Raw genomic sequence first — 13,092 nt, forward strand, 5'->3', positions numbered from 1 at the left:
AGGCTTGTATGGCCTGTTTCTTTTTCACTGAAGAAAATAAGTATTTTCGTGTTCAATCATGCACTTAAATCTCTACAATTGGTGTTTATGTAAGAAACAGCGTTGCAAGAAATTTGTCACGAATCCATTGTTCAATAGAAACAATAACTTAGTGGAAGAAAAATGATACCAAACCCAGAAAAAAAGATGGGGACTTGTAAATAGAAGAAAAATAAAATATTGATGAATTTAAAGGGATTTGAGAGGGGACTGATATATGATGAAAATACAAACTTCCTACATCTTTCTTATAAGAGGAAGAGAGAGAGAGAGAGAGAGAGAGAGATGGGAAGAAGGTTGGGAGGAAAGGGTTGCATGAGAAAATCGCAGCCTAGAGACAGGTGGGTGGTGGGAATCCTTATCATTTTTTTCGAAAGCCGAGGTGAAGTGACGCAACCAGTAACAAGGTGAGCAATGAGGCAGGAAAACAGACAGGTGCGATGACTGATTGAGCTCTCCGTGTGCACCGTATTTTTATTTTTTTGTTATTGTTTTGTTAGGAATAGTCTAGAACTACATTAAGTTGGAAGAAATAGATGCTTTTAGATGACTACCAAATGAGTTATTTCGTTTGTTTGTTTTCAATGCAGTGTCTTGTTAATATATCGTTATTTTACGCATCCCATCCATGAGGTATTGTTTGAATTACTGTAGTTTTGATTTGAACTTTATTTCTCTCTCAGAGCTACAGGGTGGAATGTTTGATGTACAACAGGAGAGAATGCCCAGTGAAGGCTTTACTAATACACGGGTTATTAATGTTTCAATAGAGAATGGCACTTTGAAGGACACAGCTGTTCAGTTGGTCGTTGTTGCAGCTCCGTTAGCATGAGATCATGCACTTGACGGCGCCGTCCTCTGCCGAGTGGAACATGTCGAATGCCTTCTGGAACTCCTCAAAGTTAAAGCGGTGCGTGATGAGAGGCTTCACGTCCACCAGCTTCTTGGCCAGCAGGTCGATGGCGATGGGGAAGCTGTGAAGCAGAGATTGTAACGTTGATATAATATCGAATGAGGAACATGTGGAAAGATGAAAGTACTTAACTATAAACGTGACAATTTGCGTATACCCATGACGGAGACCTGCCATTCTATTCCATTTCAACCCCTGCCACGTCCCTTTACTTGCAATGTTTTCCCTCCTTACCAGTTCAAGTAGCGGTAGACGCCTATGATGTCAACCTCCCGCACCCCGGCGTGTACTAGGGGAATGGTAACCTCAGGGCCGCTGAGCCCCACCTGCACCAGCTTCCCGCGTGACTTTGTTGCCTGAAGTGTGAACCAGACAGTTAGTGTTCATGAAACCTTTGTTTGTACTAGAGTCAAAGAGATGAGAAATCACCATACAGAACATGCCAGTTATAATCAGCTTAGAATGATGGTGCCGAGATTTCATATCGTTCACATTTTCAGCATGCCATGTGAACCGCCTCGCAAAGACTCTCCCAGCAGCAGCAGCACGAGCCTCAGTGTTCGCCACTCACGTAGATCCCGAGGGTGAGCCCCGCCTTAGTGCCGCTGCACTCCATGGTGATGTCTGGCTGGCAGCCCATCATTTGCTGCACCTGCTGGGCCTGGCTCTGGGCGTCACCAGAGGTTGCCAGCAGGGTGTGGTTCGCGCCCATCTGCTTGGCTATCGCTAGGCGGCTCTCCTTGATATCTAATGAGAAGGAAACACACACACACACACACATACACACACACACACACACACACACACACACACACACACACACACACACACACACACACACACACACGTTAATTGTTACAGATGTTACGAAGCATAGTTGCTTGTTATCACGTTGCCGAACACTTAACTTTAAAGAAGATATGTGTAAGTCTCTGGATAAGGCAGAGTACAAACCTCCAATGACACTCATCCCTCACCAGTGACCAGGATGTTGGTGGCACCAAAAGCCTTGGCGGTGACGAGACACAACAGGCCGATGGGCCCCGCGCCAGTCACCAGCATGCTGCACCCTGTCCATACCTCGGCGCGGCGGCAGGCGTGCACAGCGACAGCCAGTGGCTCCACCACGGCGCCCTCCTCGTCACTGACGGAGTCCGGCAACCTGCGGTGACCCGACCACTTTCATCACTGACTTTAATGGACTCTAGATATGCGCTGATCTTCACTGGTCTGGTTTCGTCTGAGACATTAGTGCTCATTCCGTCATGTCATTTGATCTATTTATTTTTGATGTTATAATCATGATGAAGACCACTTACTTGTGTATGAGGTGAGCCTTGTACTTGAAGTAGCGAGCGAGGCACCCTGGGTAGAGGGCAACATCTGTGTGGAAGCTTGACTTGGGACACACATTGTACTTCCCAGCAAGGCACAGGTCACACTGGCGGCAGAAGCTGCCGGGCTCTATGGTCACGCGGTCACCTGAGGTGGGAAGGCAAAGGTTAAGAGCTGCTTTGCTCGAGGCAGGATTGGTGATGGGAATTGGAGGGTGTGTGACAGTGTTGCTTTCCTATAGGTTGGCAAAATGGATATGAATATATGAGTATCTACATGATATGTCATATCACTCACCAATCTTTACATGCGTGACGTTTTTGCCGCACTGGCTGACCACTCCTGAGACCTCGTGTCCCACACCGGTGGGGTACTCCACTTTCAGGTCGGCAGTTTTTCCCTTGTACACCATTGACAAGTCAGTTCCGCACAGACCCACTTTCTTGATGCGGACGAGCACATCTGTATGTGTTGGTTAGCTATAGTCAATAAGTTCACTTGTGGTGGAAGTAGTTGTAATAGAAAATTATAGCAAAGTGATTGAAAGGTTATTTTCTTTATGATAATGAGCTAAGAAGAGGAGGTGGAAAAGGACGAAGAGAAAGACAAGAAGAGAGACGTGAAGAAAGAGTGAAATGTCTAAGAGAATAAGTTATAGGGAGAGCGATATAAAACAGGTAGAAGAGGATGAGGAAAAAAAGGAAAAAGAAGCGAAAACATGGGGAGTAAAAGACAGGAGTTAAATAATATAAGCAGTAATCTCCTTGTCCTTAACAGCCATCCCGTACACGTGCACTATTCACGCTCACTTAAAAGATAGAGAGATGGGAAGATAAGCACAACAGATAAAAGGAATGGTAAGTGTGTATGGCAGAAAGGAAATATCATAAGTTTCTGTTTATAACACTGAGTTAATGAATGGAAAGGAGAAAAGATGAAGTGCTCACTGTTCCTTTGTGTTCTTACCGTCGTCAGCGAGAGGTGGGATGGGCTTCGTCTCCTGCAGAAAGATAAAGCAAAGTAACATGAGTTTTTATACCTTGCAGGGCTACATTCCTTTTTCATGGTCTCGCATTTCCTTATGAAAACAAAGCACTTACTCATTAGTTGTGAATTACGTTTGGATATCTATGTTATGCTCGTTTCCTCCGATAACAAAAAAAAAAAAAGCTTTTATGCTCTTATATGAAATTACAGAAAAGGTGATCCAGGATAAGTCTGTAATAATGTGGTGGATTTTAAGTTAATACTGCAGATTTCACGTTTCTTTTGGTAGTGTAGAGAAAAGAATGACTCGCGCCGTTCCAAGTATATTTTCAGTGCGAAATGTTCATTAATAACTAAGTCATCGGATATTTTTGCAATTGACAACGGACTTAAGTGGCGGAGTGGACATGACCATCATCCCATGGAGGTGAAGGGCAGACCTACTTTGTCCAATTTCATTTTGGCCTTATAACAATTTTGTCATATTTTGGAAAACTTCAGAATTTTCAGATAAGGAAAACTGTAACTAGTTTTCATGCTTTTCAATATAAACTTTTACTTTTAACATATGATTCTCCGAGATACACTAAACAAATCTGTGGTCACACATTTTTATTTAAGACTTATAAAAGCGGGTTAGACAATTTATTGTTTAACCTGCTCCTTAATATAATGACTTGCCATTTATAACTTAATTGTCTATTTCACCCATCCACCACACTCCCTGGAAACCAAAGTCCTCCAGTTTATTTTTCAAAATCTAACTTTACCAAACTTAAACTCGGTTCTTTGTCCTATCTTGATGACTGACCCTAAAAATTAATACATGTCAGCCGTAAATACTCTGTTCACGAATGTTAGACACAAGCTCCTTAGGGGATCAACGCTGGTTACTCATATTTAATGGATATTGATCCTTTGTTTCTTTACTAACACACATACCATTTGCTTTTAGTACAAGAAAGACATTCAGTGAGGTTGGAGATGTGAGGTGAAGGACAGACACTCACCAAGCGGAGGTCCTTCAGGCCGTGCAGCACAACGTATGTGTTCTCCATGTCGAGTCTCAGGGGTTAGTGACGTTTTACTCTCCAGTCTCCGCCAGCCGCCTGCTGTTCGCTGGCGCTGTGATAATCAGTAATCTACACTCCCTGATCTCATTTGCTTTACTTACATAGTTATCTCGCTGCTGCTCTGGTGAACTCTTAGCGGTTATCGATTTTTTCGTTTGTTTATTTTCTTATCTTTTGCTGTTGCTGTCTTCATGTTCATTGTGTGTGTGTGTGTGTGTGTGTGTGTGTGTGTGTCATAATAGTAACTAATTAACTGCTCTATACAAAAGACTTAGCAGAGATTAACAATCTGTGATGTGACGGATGAAATTAGTTGCATATATTGATTTTGTTTATGCATGTATTCGCTTGTTTATTTATCAATGTATATATCTATTCAATTAATTCAATTAGTTTATCTATCTTCTGTATGAAACACTTCCTAAGATTGGCATCGTTACTTCCGGCTAGTGTAGGTCTAGTGTACGTGCTGTAGGCACCGAAAACAAGATGAATGAATGCTGTAGTCATGCAACACCTATCTCGTCATACTTTTTTTTTAAAGTCCTCTCTTATTGATGCGATAATGTGTACCTAAACATTTCCGCCAACACGAGTAATCAATTGAGTCCCAGAGGTGACCTTGAGTGCAGCCTTCAAGGTCACATCCAACAAGGGGATGCTAGAGAGAACATTGTCTATGCCAATTTTGCCACTTTTTTATGTATGTGGGAGGCACATCAAACATGAGAGGACAAGGCTACAGTATGAGTGAGTTCTAACTGCACATAGTAAGGAATACAGTATATTGCTTTCGTGGGGCCGGACAGTGTTAGCTGGCTTGGCTGCGAATCAACCTGTGAAGAAACCCGGGCCATACATTAAGTAGTCCTGTGTTCTTGGATGAGAAATATCAACTAACAGTGATATAAAGATGAGCCCTAAGGATATAGGCAGCCGTATAACATGTCCCTAAGCGATGCATAAGAAAGGCAGTGTCCTCGTCTCTGCTGCCCGTTTCTAGGGAAGAACTGACCGGTCAACGATGATTCAAGAGGCACCACCGGGTTATCGTGATGACTCGCTGAATCTCTCGAGCACCTGAGGAGAATATCATTCGGTCGGATTATTTTGTGGGGCCTGAAGCCCCACACAAGCTACAAGTGCCCATTTCTGGTGCTGTTTCTATGTGTCACTGCCATGGGCGTTGCACTTTCTTAGGTCGCCCCTCCCCCAGCCCCCTTTGGAGTGATGGTATGGGGAGTGAGTAAAGGAGAGAATGCCCAGTGAAGGCTTTACTGATACACGGGTTATTAATGTTTCAACAAAAATGGCACTTTGTAGAGCAAAGCTGATCAGTTGGTCGTCGTTGCAGCTCCGTTAGCACGAAATCATGCACTTGACGGCGCCGTCCTCTGCCGAGTGGAACATGTCGAATGCCTTCTGGAACTCTTCAAAATTAAAGCGGTGCGTGATGAGAGGCTTCACGTCCACCAGCTTCTTGGCCAGCAGGTCGATGGCGATGGGGAAGCTGTGAAGCAAAGGAAGTAGTGTTAATGTGGTGTAGCAAAGCTTGAGGCAAAGAGAGACCAGTCAAAAGGCAGAGAGACTCATTACGGATTGATAAACGAAAGTTTTCACATTACTGAATGCAACGCATGAGGAAAAATGAACACTGGTAAATAAGACCAGGGTTACTGAAGCCTGTATTGCTGTCGTCACGACCTTCCTATTCATATATGACAGCTTACTCACAACCATGACTGTAAACTCTCATTCCACTCCTTTATCCCTAGTTGCATCCCTCGCCTCGCCGTGGTGTTACGTACCAGTTAACGTAACGATAGACACCTAAAATGTCAACCTCTCGCACCGCAGCGTGCGTCAGGGGAACGGTGACCTCAGAGGGTCCCACTCCCACCTGTACCAACTTTCCGCCAGATTTGGTCACCTGTAAATCAGAAAGCAGTTAATGAGTAACTGAAAATAAAAATTTCGAAGCCTCTTTGCTAGAAATGTGGGTTAGACCTGACTAAAGCTGGTAGTGACGTTGCTGTTGATTATCATGAAACACGCGTTCACACATCTTAGAATATAAGTAAGAAAGTCTCATGATCAAGCAAATTCATTATACACTTGGAGTGTTCCGATTATTCTGATGGAACTGCATCAGCCTCAGTGTTCGCCACTCACGTAGATGCCGAGGGTGAGTCCCGCCTTGGTGCCGCTGCACTCCATGGTGATGTCTGGCTGGCAGCCCATTATTTGCTGCACCTGCTGAGCTTGGCTCTGGGCGTCACCGGAGGTCGCCAGCAGGGTGTGATCCGCCCCCATCTGCTTGGCCATCGTCAGGCGGCTCTCCTTGATATCTAGTAAGAATATAATACAGTGGCAGTGAGGAGATATTGAGGGGAGTGTGTATATATTCTTTCTTTTTCTTAACTCGTGATTGACATGTATGTATGAACGAAATCATGCAGTAAATCACTTTATCACAGATTAAAAACAAAGCTTTCAAAGAAATTGCGTAACACTATCAGTAAGTGTTAACCTCTGCCTGTTGTCCCTCCCGCTCTCCACCACAGGCACTGGCTGGGGTGGAAGGCAAGGCACTCACCGGAAGATGTGTTAGCTGTTGCTGGGAGGTGGCCGCTTTCCTTACCGGTAATCAAGATGTTGGTGGCACCCAGAGCCTTGGCAACACTGAGGCACAGCAGGCCGATGGGCCCCGCGCCCGTCACCAGCACGTTGCAACCTGCCCATACTACGGCGCGGCGGCAGGCGTGCACAGCGACAGCCAGCGGCTCCACCACGGCGCCCTCCTCGTCACTGACGGAGTCCGGCAACCTGCGGTGAGCCGACTCTCATCGCTGATCCTTATGATTACCTTGCAGCATTCGCAGTACTACTTTCTTAGGACATGCCATTGGTAATGCAATTATACTGTATCATTGTACAGTAACAGTAATAGTAGTTGTGGCAGTAACAATAGCAGCAGTAGTAGTAGCAGTAGTAGTAGTAGTAGTAGTAGCAGCAGTAGTGGTAGCAGCAGTGGTAGCAGCAGCAGTGGCAGCAGTGGTGGCAGCAGCAGTGGCAGCAGCAGTGGTAGCAGCAGTAGTAGCAGTAGTAGTAGCAGTGCAGTAGTAGTAGTAGTAGTGGTACTACCACCAGTAGTAGTGGTAGCAGAACCAGCAGGTGGTGGTGTTGGTGGTGCAGTGGCAACAGTTTATTATTATTATGGTGGTGGTGGTAGTGGTGGTGGTGGTGGTGGCAGTGCAGTGGTGGTGCAGCAGTGGTGGTGCCAGCAGTGGTGGTGGTGGTGGTAGTGGTAGTAGTAGTAGTAGTAGTAGCAGTAGTGGTAGTAGTGGTGGTGGCAGCAGCGGCGGTGGTGGCAGCAGTAGTAGTAGTAGTAGTGGTAGTGGTAGTGGTAGTGGTAATACTAGCAGTAGTAGTAGTGATAGTACTAATATTAGTAATAGTATTGGAAATAGATATAGCAATGGTAGTAATGATAATAGTGGTAATAGCGATTGTATTATTATAACTATCATTATTATCATAAGTGGTGGTGGTGGTGGCAATGGAGTCATTAGCATCGTACTTAAACACAAGGAGAGCTTTGTGCTTGTAGTAGCGGGCGAGACAGCCGGGATAGAAGCGCGGTGAGCTGTGGAAGCTGGAGTTGGCACATACGTTGTGCTTTCCAGTGAGACAGAGCTCACACTTGCGACAGAAGGTTCCCGGCTCGATAATCACTCGGTCGCCTACAGATTGGGGAAAAAAAAAGTCAGGTGTTACGATTTGTTATGATGAAACAATCAATTGTCTTATTCATGGGGACTGGTCGCTTGGTGCTTTACTGAACAGATGTTATTGTACTCGGGTCATAAAGACGTCAGGTCAGATGATCGTCAAGACAGATTAACCTGAGTGTAAATAAATACTGAAATATGACGGAAGGAATTGCTTAATCTGCGGATTCAATGACCTTGCATAACACCTCATCAAACATTACCTCAGACCTGCAGGTCAAATCATTTGACATCTGTATGACAGGACTAATAAATCCTCTTGAGATTACCGTGTGTGTGTGTGTGTGTGTGTGTGTGTGTGTGTGTGTGTGTGTGTGTGTGTGTGTGTGGACAATGAATACGGCACCAAGTATAGCCATTTTTCCTTGTGTCGCTCACCAGGTTTGACATGCGTGACGTCTTGGCCACACTTGGTGACCACTCCCGCCGCCTCGTGCCCCATGCCGCAGGGCAGGCCAATCTTGAGATCCCCGTGCGTGCCTTTGTACACCGAGCACAGATCAGACCCGCACAGGCCCACCTTAGTGACGCGTATCAGCACCTCTGGGAAGACATCATACTGATTGGATCACAATTGCTCTTGTTGTTGTTTTTTCATGCAAGAAAATGAGACCTACTGAGAACTGGTAAATGAATAACCCAGTGCTGGAGGATAAATGTCTTGTTTTGTACTATTGTTGTTGTTATTATCATTATTATTCTCATTATTATTATTATTATGGTTATTATTATTATTATTATTGTTATTATTATTATTATTATTATTATTATTATTATTATTATTATTATTATTGATGTTATTGTTATCATTTTTATTATTATTATCACTATCGTCAATAATATAATTCTATTGCAATTTTAACTGTTATTAGCATTAGCATTATAGCAGCAGCAGTATTAGTAGCAACAGCAATAGCATCAGTAACAGTAGCAGCAACAGCAGTAGTACTAGTACTACTAGTAGTAGTAGTAGTAGTAGTAGTAGTAGTAGTAGTAGTAGTAGTAGTAGTAGTAGTAGTGGTGGTGGTGGTGGTAGTAGTAGTAGTAGTAGTAGTAGTAGTAGTAGTAGTAGTAGTAGTAGTAGTAGTAGAAGGAGGAGGAAGAGAAAGTGTAGTAGTAAGAGTAGTAGTAAAAGTAGTAGTAGTAGTAGTAAGAGGAGGAGGAGTACTTCAGTAATAGTTGTACCAAGTGGCTTCAGTTCAGTTGTACTCAAAATACAAATATATCTGTAGGTGTGGTCACCATGATACTCCGAGGGAAGGCACGGACCTGTAGCGTGAGACTAGAGGTGCTCGTGTGGTGACTCAGGATGGAAGGCTGGTGCAGAGAGGAGAGAAAGGACAAACACACACATAGGGCACACTTACCATCGCGATCCACTTCCGGAACGGGAAGCTTCTCCTGGAAAAAAAAAAAAAAACTTGAGATTGGATAATTCAACTCGCTGTGTGCGCGTGGAGGTTCTGCTGGCCTGTATTCTGAAGTGCTTTGCTCTCTCACCACAATTATCTGAATGGGTCACAGAGAGGATTAAACGAATTCTCAAGACTGTTTCTCCTCTATATAATGTAAAAATATTATAAATCTGCTACCAGAACCATAAAAATTCTTTTAAAACCGCGTAACTTTAACAGTCGTTTAAAAATAGTTATATGGTGCGGATCAGAAGCACTTCAGAATATGATCCTTTGTTTTATTTACCTAGTTGTATTTACCCTGTTGTATATTTACAGGGCCTGGGCTTTATGCTCGTGTGGCCCCGTCTCCATATCTACACTTATCCAATCTTATTTTAAAAGTATAGTGTGTGTGTGTGTGTGTGTGTGTGTGTGTGTGTGTGTGTGTGTGTTCGAGGAAAAATTACGTTTCATGCCACATAGGTAATGAAAGATTATGATATAACTAAATAGTATAGTCTATGCATTAAGCACAAAAACTGTGTCTGAAAATAATGTCTTAACACTATGAACGCTACAACATCCTCTCAGCTTCACATCATAGTCTCGTGTCAATAACGATAACAATTTGGAGTGACACACCCACAACAAAAACGTGTGATTGTAATCTCTGATCAATATAATGTTATAATTTTTGCTAGAACAAGATTCACACACCAATGGTAATCAAAGAGCTGAAGGGAAATTTTGTGTGTGAAATAAGAGGCGTCTTTTAGTGAAGACGATGTGAGGGCTTGAGTGAAGAGGCGCATTATGCATTGCTAACACTGTCGAAACTTACCATGCGCAGGTCGTTCACGCCGTGCAGGGTTACGACAGTATTGTCCATGGCGAGATGTACACCGGTATACTGACTGACGCTCCTCTTCCCTCACCTATAGCTATGATATGCTCCCAGTCCCCGGCACCGCATGTGGGGAAGTTCATGACTGCAGCTGTTATCAAATGTTTTTTTTTTTTTTCAACATTTCAAGGAACATTTCATATACTATACATGTACTCGTGGAGCAACGCTGAATCGTTGTAGTGGTGGCATGACATGATAAGATAAGTTTTAAGGCGTTCTCAGATGATACAAAGAAAAAAACAACTTGTAAGCATAGATAGCATGTTACATCACGCTGATTGGCAGAGAGGCTGATAATGAAAGTTTTGGTAATGAAGGAATGAACGAAAAATCAATATTCTGTTGGAGTTGGCTAGTGTTCCCCTTGTATAAAGAAAAAAAGCTATTTAATTGCGAGTGGGCCAAGTATAGTGAGTCGGGTCTGAGAGGTGCTTTCTTCTCGGATTGTACTGTATGTTAGTAAGGCTGGGTGTTGCTACCGTGGCTCTGATCTCATTGGGTACTGCTGAATCCACCACGACTGTCAGATGGCAAAACTGCGACCTTGAGCTATAGAGTTACTACGCATTAGTGCATTGAGAGAGAGAGAGAGAGAGAGAGAGAGAGAGAGATGGGGGAGTGAGGTTATAGATTCTTTCCTAATATTTGTTTCCCCATCCCGGTTAAATCTTCTCGTTCTTGTTCTTCTGTTATTATTGTTATTGCTGCTACTACTGCTACTACTACTACTACTACTACTACTACTACTACTACTACTACTATTACTATTACTACTACTACTACTACTACTACTACTACTACTACTACTACTACTACTACTACTACTACTACTACTACTACTACTACTACTACTACTACTACTACTACTACTACTACTACTACTGCACTACTACTACTACTACTACTACTACTACTACTACTACTACTACTACTACTACTACTACTACTACTACTACTACTACTACTACTACTACTACTACTACTACTACTACTACATCTTTCCCAAATTTCCTTGACCATTACATCTTTTATTTCACACATACAATGTTTTAAAAGTTTTGATCTTTACTCCCATATCGTTATCTGTTTTTATTTTATACCCTAGTTCACTCTGTCCTGGTCCCCCATGTCTTCACAGGGCCAGATTTAAACATATGGACCCGCGGTCCTACTTTGGCTAACCCTCCTTCACGGAGTTGGGTGACAAGCGAACCCTCTCGAGTCTTCATCCCCCGCCCGAAAATTTTTGAAAATATGAGCAATTCTAGGAGCACGGGAAGTTATAAAAACAAACTATGATTACGACGATTCATATCAAATACTTTAGTAACTGTATAATTAATATCCTGCTTTTTTCCAGCATTTTTTCCGTGATAAAACTCGATAACATTCAGCTCTTTTCGTTATTCTTGTTATAAATCCTGCCCTGTGTCCTCATATCACTGCCTCGCACTCCTCCGCACGTCCTTGTCTTACATCACGCCATTACCACTTAGTCCAGTGTTTCCCAACCTTTTCGCAGCGATTACCCAAAAATACAATTTCACAATCATCCATTACCCCAATGAACAAATACTCGTAATATAGGAAAAAAAGTAACTCTATTTCATACTTCAAAAGCAGACAAAATAGAAACTATGCAATACAATAATGCAAATCTATAATACGAAAAGAAGTAATTTTAGTTCATACATAGAAAGCAGAAAAAATTAATAGAAATCTTCATTGAAATTATATGAAAATGTAAACTGATTGCCTCATCCCATGCCAAACATCCATTACCCCAAAAATATGGGGTCATTACCCCACTGGGGTAATTTACCCCTTGGTTAGGAACCACTGAGTCTTAGTCTGATTCTTTGCCTTTACGTTTTCATTTTTACTGCCACGATGAAAGCTTTCCTTCCTCGTTTATGGCTCGCAAGTGTTTCTCAGCCGTAAAGGAAAGAGGCATAATTGACATTTCCTCTGCTCGCCTTCACACATTCTTCACTTTTCATTTAGTAATTAAGCCTTTCATTATTTCTTCACACTCTGCGGAATAGATAGGTGCATAAATGGATAGAGGCATAGATACATAGATAGAAGGATAGATGATTAGATAGATGGGTAGATGCCGTGCTCGTGAAATGGTTTTATTGATTTTTATTACTTCATTTCGTCTTCCTCACTTGCTGATGGTAATTGAGACTCATTTGAACGTGTGTGTGTGTGTGTGTGTGTGTGTGTGTGTATCAGAGAGAGAGAGAGAGAGAGAGAGAGAGAGAGAGAGAGAGAGAGAGAGGAGGGGTTGGGTAGGACGAGACTTTCTACACTGTACATACTCGTATATGAATTGTCTCACTTTCCTTCTATAGTTTATTAGTCTTCCTCCTCTTTTATCGTCCCTCTACCTTATCATCACATCCTCTCTTCATTCTTTTTTTTTTTTTTGTTATTACTCACGTTTGTGTAAATGTTGACAAGTATTGAGGGAAAGTCAGCCGTCGAATGAACATGCTTTATTATAATCCGAATTGAGAACAGAAAAAAAAAATAATGATAAGAGTGTGGAGGAATACATGCTCATTTTCTCATACAAGCAGTCATTGTCACGCGCTCGTTACACATCATCTGTAAGGCCCCTTCTCTTTCTTCTCCACCAACCTCT

General features: G+C 42.7%; 2 protein-coding genes across 2 annotated transcripts; both read right to left on the reverse strand.

Annotated features, from left to right (window-relative positions):
* Nucleotides 1-693: 693 nt before the first annotated feature.
* On the reverse strand, nucleotides 694-4,417 carry LOC123505469 (sorbitol dehydrogenase-like). Its single transcript, XM_045256801.1, has 8 exons — nucleotides 4,285-4,417; nucleotides 3,254-3,287; nucleotides 2,585-2,749; nucleotides 2,272-2,434; nucleotides 1,930-2,114; nucleotides 1,524-1,699; nucleotides 1,187-1,308; nucleotides 694-1,013 (listed from the first exon to the last, which is right to left on the reverse strand). The coding sequence occupies exons 1-8, from the start codon at nucleotides 4,330-4,332 to the stop codon at nucleotides 863-865; spliced, it is 1,044 nt and encodes a 347-aa protein (XP_045112736.1). The 5' UTR covers nucleotides 4,333-4,417; the 3' UTR covers nucleotides 694-862.
* A 1,189-nt stretch (nucleotides 4,418-5,606) lies between these two features.
* Nucleotides 5,607-10,525, reverse strand: LOC123505470 (sorbitol dehydrogenase-like). Its single transcript, XM_045256802.1, has 8 exons — nucleotides 10,377-10,525; nucleotides 9,506-9,539; nucleotides 8,517-8,681; nucleotides 7,928-8,090; nucleotides 6,989-7,173; nucleotides 6,520-6,695; nucleotides 6,156-6,277; nucleotides 5,607-5,857 (listed from the first exon to the last, which is right to left on the reverse strand). Exons 1-8 carry the CDS (start codon nucleotides 10,422-10,424, stop codon nucleotides 5,707-5,709), a joined length of 1,044 nt encoding a protein of 347 aa, XP_045112737.1. The 5' UTR covers nucleotides 10,425-10,525; the 3' UTR covers nucleotides 5,607-5,706.
* Nucleotides 10,526-13,092: the final 2,567 nt, after the last annotated feature.

Source organism: Portunus trituberculatus, chromosome 18 (assembly GCF_017591435.1).
Source record: "Portunus trituberculatus isolate SZX2019 chromosome 18, ASM1759143v1, whole genome shotgun sequence".
In the NCBI taxonomy this organism is placed as follows: domain Eukaryota; kingdom Metazoa; phylum Arthropoda; class Malacostraca; order Decapoda; family Portunidae; genus Portunus; species Portunus trituberculatus.